We start from the raw sequence: 7,468 nt of genomic DNA on the forward strand, positions 1-7,468 counted from the left end.
GGCGAGGAGCATAATTGAAGTCGTACCCCTTCCTGGGGCACTCGCGGGAACTTATCGCCTAATCAATAGACGCTGCCAATGCGTGCTCCGGGTCGCCACTGGGGACCACAGGAGTTGCCATGGCGCGGGTACAGCCAGGCCTGTGCCATATTGCAAACTCCTTGCCTCTCTGCCAAGGTGAGCAGCTGGTAATGAGGAAGCACGAACAAAAATCCCCCCCACCCCGTCGACAAACAAACACACAAATCCCTGCACCTTTCCACTTCGCTGCCATAAGACACCCCAGTCCTTTCCCCCAGGTTGCCTCAACCTCTGAGTCATGCAGCACTGGGAACCATATTATGTCTGTGTTCATCAGTCGTTTTTGTCTCTCCTGCCCATTACTGGAGGCTAGCGTTTGCAGGCGTGTGTGTCTGCGTGCACGCTGGGCTGCTTGTTCACATACAAAGAACATTGCTCACTTGCTAGGGACTATGTTGAGGAGTCTACCCACCAGGCCTAGAACCACTGGGACCTATCAGGGGCTGTAAATACTTTATGAGATATGATAGTGCAGCACAAACACTCCTCAACCACAGGCCATTAACCGTTTTCAGTGGATATGTGCCCTTTGGTAAAGTAAGAAATAATGAAATAAACAAACATTCTCTTCCCCCAGTGACAGCCCGGGCCCTCCGAGGCCTGTATGCAGCTCGCCTGCTAATGAGAGCCAGAGTACGATTCTCCTCCTGCAGGGAAGGGGAAAAAAAATCATTGGCCAATACAGCGAGATTAGCAAGATTAGCAGCCAACCAGCTCCCCAAGAAGGCTCTGCCAGAGCCCCGTTCTCCCTCTCCTCTCGATCGCTTCTCTTAATTTCTTCCTGAGAGTTTCCTGTTTCAGGAAAGATTGCAATTTCATTTGTTAGCACTTCACAACTCAATAAAGCTGTTGTAAGAAGCGAGGAAGGGGGAAAAAAAAAAAAGAAGAAGAAGAAGAAAGCAACCGGGGAGAGATTGAGTTTACCAAATAACCGGAGACGGGATGTTGTAATTCAAGTGCAGTTTCATCATTCTATCTTTTACTGTGTGTCAAGAGCTGCTCCCTTGTTTATAATAACCTGTCATTGTGTTATTTCCAATTCACTTTTTTTACCGCTAACAAAAGTGGTTTTGTTCCATGCTGTGTTCTCTGGTTGCCGTGATGTCACTTGCAGTGACAAGTGCCTTCTCTTTTGTGTTTCTCTTAGTCATTTCTTTTTTTTTTTTTTCCTTCAGACCCTCCACATTATGAAAATATGGCCTCCACCTGAGGACGCAGATGCAGATGGTTGTTCTCTGTGTTGAGCCATGTGTTCAACTCAAAAGCTATTCATTCCCTTTAGGGCCCCATTCATCGCTCGTACTTTATCTAGCAATTAACAAACAGTAATTGCAATCAGATAAGATCTACGTACTGCAATTCTATGTGACAACTGGCTAGTGAGCCGACAATGAGGAAAAGCACCCAGCTGCATGTACTCGGGGGGGGGGGTGGGAGGAGGGGGGTGCAACAAGCGCTCGGAGTCATGATTAAGTGTGCCGCTCGAAGGTTGATGCCTTAATGGTGTCTTCAGGAGATGGGCTCTCAGGCCGCGGCCTCTGGCTCTTTAAGTGTATACCACACTCAGATAATCCATTCTTCTTTCGCTATTAGTCCTTTTACAAGCTAAAAGGACGAGTGGCACATCAATCCCCACTCTCTAAAGACGAAGTGGTTTGATGAAGCTCCGTACTTACTTTTGATCTTGACTCATTTTTTTCTATTATTTATTTATTTTTATTTCCAGTGCTTTTTTTAACTTTTTGGTTCTCTCTCATATTTGCTCAGCGCTGTAATCCTTTTAGACCAAGACTGAAAGTCAACGCTCACTCAGGGAGGACGCATGTTGCAGAATCTCATTTGGTTGGACGACTCTATCCTCCGTGGACGCACGATAGGAATGCAAAGCACCAGCCCCATTCAACTCCTCGCACAAAACAGCCTTTCTTCCTCCTCGGCCGCCCTGACCTTGCCACGACGCTTCGCCATCTCCTCAATTACAGTAGGTTGGGAGAGGACACTGATATCTTGACTTCCGCTCCGCTGCATGTAAAGCACGCATTATTTGGAGCATCTTTTTGTGCGCCCCCCCGCAATGTTATCTGGGTCGACACGGTGTTTTCATTTTGCTGAACAAATAATACCTTTGTAGGAAGTCGTATTTTACCATGGGGCACGACGGCCGCTTCGGGACGGCTTGATGTGAGTGGAAGGGACATCGTGCAAGCGGCCACAGAGATGACAGTGTGCACAAAATGTATTGGACAGCGGACAAAGCCTGGGGATGGATGGATGGATGGATGGATGGGTGGAAGTCCCATATGTGAGCACTAGCTGGGCATCACGTCAACCATTAGATGATGGGATGATTCTTAATATATCACGGAAAGAACGATACATTCAGGATACATACAGAAAGTTATTTGTTTTGAAGCGTCTCATTAAGAGGCGATCTTTTCCTCTGAGTGTAGTTTGTAGAGGACGATTACATCAAAATCCATTATGCTACTAAGAAAAGGCACCAGGTGGTTAGTTCCTCCGCTTTAGTGCTATTACAGAAAGTAAACTTTGCAAAATTACCGTATCACAAATTTAGACCTTTTCTTTCATGTGTCACTGTAATGTGCAAATGAGGCAATATCGGGTGGAATTTGCATTCGCTTGGATTGATGGATGTGGTGGATTAAAAAAAAATAAAAAATAGCAGAGCTCCTCATAAATATGTATTGACAAGACACTAAATAATGAGGCATTTTTACATGAACAGAAATAGCAACTTTTCAAATGTTGGATGTGTTGCACCAACACTGGTTTCGTAGAAACTATGAAAAATGAATACATCCCAGTAGGGTAAACAAACAATAGACATCGAGGAAAAGACACCGAACAAGAGAGAGAGGCACTGCAGGAGCTGGAAGTCGTTACTTTGCTGCAAACCTCTCCTGTCACTTTTTAGTCATTCATGAACTTAGTGGTCCAGTGTTTTTAATCATGTCTGAGTCTCTCTGTACATGCTCTTCCTTTCTTCCTCTGCTACCATGTCTGGTTACGGCTGCTCACACCGACCACAGAACACTTCCTCTATTCATTCCGAACAAGTCGGAAATTGAAAAGCTGCAGGAGAGAATTTTGAGGAGCAGACTCGGCTTCCTCAAAAGTGCTCTGTGCCGTGTTTTGAGAGCAATACATGTACAAGTCTGGGCAGGTCTGAAATGCTCAAATGAATCGCCCAGCTTCCGATTAATACCAGTATTTGTGCTGGATAAACTCAAACTCTTGACCGTTGCACATGTTCCACTATAAACTGGCGTTTATTTTGCATCTTGGAGACTTCTTGCATGTCTGCCTGGTATCTGCCAACAGCCAACCGACCGCTGTCATCTGTTTTATCAAACGACCTTTATTTTGTTAGCGATGTCTAGATGTTGCTTGTGTTGGTTAAGCCTAGCATACTGTACTAACCGTATGTACAATACGACACTATTTCTGATATTAACAAATACAATTCATATTTTTACAGTCAAGGTAATCAGAGTTCTCAAATATTAGGTGTCAACACACGCAGTTATGAAAGGACTCAGTGAAAGGGTTTACCTTGGATATATTTTTATTTAAATCAGAAACCATGCCACTTTTCTTACTGAACAGTTCTTGACATGCTTTCACTGCACTGAAGACTAGTTAATTTTCACTTTTTCGAGTGTCCTGTGGCCAATTTAGTTTTATTTGTCGTTGGATTTGAATGCATAAACTCAAAATGAACTCATCTCCATGGCTAACTGAGCAGAAATCTGTGTTCCGCCTACCTTTGTCCTTAGCCCCTGATTTTAATAATCTCTGCATGTCCTTAAACTGCAAAATGTCACACTGAATGTTAAAATACAAACGGAGAAGTGTTATATCGGGTAGCAAATGAAGACTAATCAGCTACACTAAAGCAGTACTGTACCGTTTACACATTTTTTTTGCACAACTTAATAAGTCAAAGTTTTCAAATATTAGGTGTCTACACATGAGCTGCACGTCTTTTAATTCTACAAAATGTCACATGAAAAGTTAAAATGCCGTTAAAATGTGGGCTAGAAAGCTTCAACAGTAGTATACTCCAGTATTCTTCAGGACAATATGACGCTTTCAGTATATATACATATATATATGTTCAGTAAATTCCAAAGCAGTACTGTACTGTATACCTTGGCAAATTAATATATTTTTTCTCTCGAGCTCTCAAATAATACGTATCCACACCTTACCTCAGTAAAGTCACAATAGTTTACCTTGAAAAATTTGATATTTAAACCAGTAGCTATCACACTTTTGTTACTTAACTGTTCTTTGTGCTTGACGTTCTCTCAGTTTGCAATGAATATTCTCTCGTCAGTATAAACAAAGTCCACTTCTTTGACTGTATTGTGGCCATTTTGTTGAATTTGTCATTGAATTTGAATGCAGCTCTAAATGAACTCCTCTGCATGGCTTATCTCTGTTCTGCTTACCTTTGTCCTTAGCCCAAACCCTAATATACTGTCTTTATGTCATTTAACTCTGCAGAATGTCAAAAAAGGTAAAACACGAAAAGTTAAAAATGGTCAGTCAAAAGTGCTGGAAGTGATTTCACGTAGCAGTTGTAGTTACAACAGTAGTATACTAAAGAGTATTCTTCTGCACAATATGACACTTAGTATTTTTGAACAACTTTAGAAGTCAGAGATCTCTTAATCTACCAATCTATTCGGTGAATACACACAATCACATCTGCAAGGACTCAGCAAAATGGTTTAGAATTTCTTTAATTTCAAATCAGGATTAATTGTACTTCTGTTACCTAACAGTTCTTTTCTTTTTGGACATTTAGTTTGGCCATTGAGTTTAAAATCATTAATTTAAAATGCCACGATAACTCATGTGCAGGACTTGTTGAGGAGACATCTCTCTTCCGAAACATGACAAGTATGTGTCTACGCATAATATTGCTCTGCATGGTCTTAACAAAATAGTTTACCTTGGAAATCTTCTAATTCAAATCAGGAATCCAAGTCTTTTTGTTTCTTAACAGTTCTCTGTGCTTCACTTTGCACCGGATACTAGTCGCTCCTAAAGTCAACATTCCACTTCTTAACCCAGTTAACATACTGTATTTTGTGAAACTTTAGTTCTAGTTGTCATTGAACTTAAATCTGTGTCTCCTGTGTGCTGGCAGCAAAGCAAACAGACTTACTTTTAGGTGTTTTATGCTGTACTGCTTTGTCTGAGGTGTGGTTTTTGGATCCAATAACCTGGTCTAAGTTGGACTCATCTGTGATCATGACACGAAGCTGCTGTTTTTCATCAACAACAGGCTCTGGTATAACAGCTGTAGCCTCCGCCTGCCTGTAGAGCAGACGCTGCTGTGTGGCTGATAAAAGCAAGGGGAAAGAAGATTGTTACACTACCTTTCCGACGTACTGCATGTCTGTCCCGGTGTACTCCTCTAACAAAAAGAACTGGTTCCACATCCAGCCTCGTTTAGAGCGTCTCAGCGGCACTCCGTTGGCGTCCTGTCCCGTCAGGCCCGCGGACCCCCTCCGCCCCCCTGTAGTCCTTCGCAGGGCCTTGAGCCCGTCCCCCGGAGAGCTGAGGTGGGCCATGGCCCACAGCATCATCAATACGCAAATCTTCCCTCTATCCATGGCCACACCACCACAGCCTTCTGTCTCGTCTCTCCCCGCCCCTCAGTGGTCTGTGTCCAGTGGTTTTTGGTCAGAGTACCGGCTCAGGTCTCATGCTGTAATCTACCGAAGCAGGAAGGGCTCCTCGGACTCACACAGGGCGGCGACCAGCACCTGGAACATTTACACAGACAAACAAGAGCGTCAATACTGGGAGGAGAGGCGGCAATTTGTTACTGCACAAGCTCTTGTTTTTGTTTCGCAACCTGTAGTCAAGACCCACCCAGTGGGTCCCAGGATTTCTGAAGATGCAGTGAAATCGAATGAAGTTCACAAAAACAAACAGACCCCTCAGCATAGTATCCCAAAGAGGTCGTAAAAATCAATACAGATAAGTTAATTGGAATGAAATGGTGAGCATTACTTCCGCTTTTAGATCCTTGATCTTCTTGAGTCTTGTGCTGTAAGTTACTTAAGTGATCTTCACCTGTATGTAATGCATAAATATGGGAAGGCAACAAACAAAAGCTACATAGTGCAGGTGGTTATATGTGGAAAATTCCTCGATTTAATAGTTGATTATTATTTTTGTGTGGATGTCAGCTGGCACAAATACAAGATTTAATTTTTTGGATTTCTTTCTTTGGTTTTGTCTTTTGTCCTTGAGACAAAAAAAAAAAAATAGTTTGGCCCCCAAACTGACTATCCATTAGATGCTGAAATAAATGAAGCTCTTGCTCTCAGTTCTCAACCCTCCCTCCACCTCAATCTCTTTTGTTTGCATCTCTTCGCTCTTTTATTAAAGGAGGCAGGGGAACAAGGAGCTTTCTGAGACATGTCCTCCACCCTGAGTCTTGATCTCCGGGTCCCTCCGCATCGTTGTCTTCTATCTCCACACTCAACCCTTGCATCCCTCCACCAATTCCCATCGGGCTAGTCAATTAATAAGCTTCCGTGTGTTCTAAATGAGTTTCAGATTTCAAGAGAATATGCCAATCTTCCACCAGGATTTAACTTCCTAAACGTGAAGATTCTCAGCTTCTTCCCGTTTCATGTCATTACAAATTCTACAAATTTCCACGTTCGGTGAATAAAGCAATTCAAAGGCACCACCTCGGGATTTTTTATAATCAAACAGGTTATCCGGAGAATGATCATGCTAGCAGTTTGAAAAAATAACCACCAGCTGCAGCCACGTTCCCGCACGAATCCATCGTCGGGAAATCTGTACTCATTAAAGTCGAAATACTCCAGGCGGAAGATTTGGAGTCGTCAAACACAGGTCAAAGACATGCACGGGGGCCAACGTGATAAAAGCGAATCGCTCAACGCTCTCACATCCACAAAAGCAAACCTGATGTCCATTCATGTGCTCGCACGCGTTGAATGTCAGTCCTGTGAGTGATGGGCGGCCTGAGTTCTGCCGAAACTGATAAATATCACATTCGAAATTTTACACATCAATGTATGGGCTTACATCTTGTACAGCACGTGTAGGGCTACGTTATCAGCATTAAGCCTCTGAATCAACAACTAATAGAGTGCGAGGCTGTGTGCCGAACGGCCTGCTATATCTTTTTAAACAATCTGCTTCGGCTCACTTTGTTATCGGACCCAGCAGAATGCCAATGGAGACCCTGGGCAATGTCAACCCCAGTTTATTACCTTAAGATCAGTGTAAAGATACTGAACAAAATGACTGTTTGCAAACCGCAGAGAACGGCCCTGGTGCGGGCTGCAGAATATCCCAGCTCTGCGCC

The 7,468-nt window shown here is 43.2% G+C and overlaps 1 protein-coding gene across 1 annotated transcript in view; it reads right to left on the bottom strand.

Moving 5' to 3' along the window:
• Positions 1 to 6,383, bottom strand: part of LOC311503563 (cadherin-10-like) — a 38,233-nt gene extending 31,850 nt beyond the window's left edge. Inside the window, exon 1 of the mRNA XM_084566360.1 lies at positions 5,493 to 6,383. Within this exon, the coding sequence (XP_084422486.1) occupies positions 5,493 to 5,729 (237 nt within the window). The 5' untranslated portion in view covers positions 5,730 to 6,383. The remainder of the gene's footprint in view (positions 1 to 5,492) is intronic.
• Between the last annotated feature and the right edge of the window lie 1,085 nt (positions 6,384 to 7,468).

The sequence above is a fragment of the Chelon labrosus genome (assembly GCF_963514085.1).
Source record: "Chelon labrosus genome assembly, chromosome: 18".
NCBI classification, from domain to species: domain Eukaryota; kingdom Metazoa; phylum Chordata; class Actinopteri; order Mugiliformes; family Mugilidae; genus Chelon; species Chelon labrosus.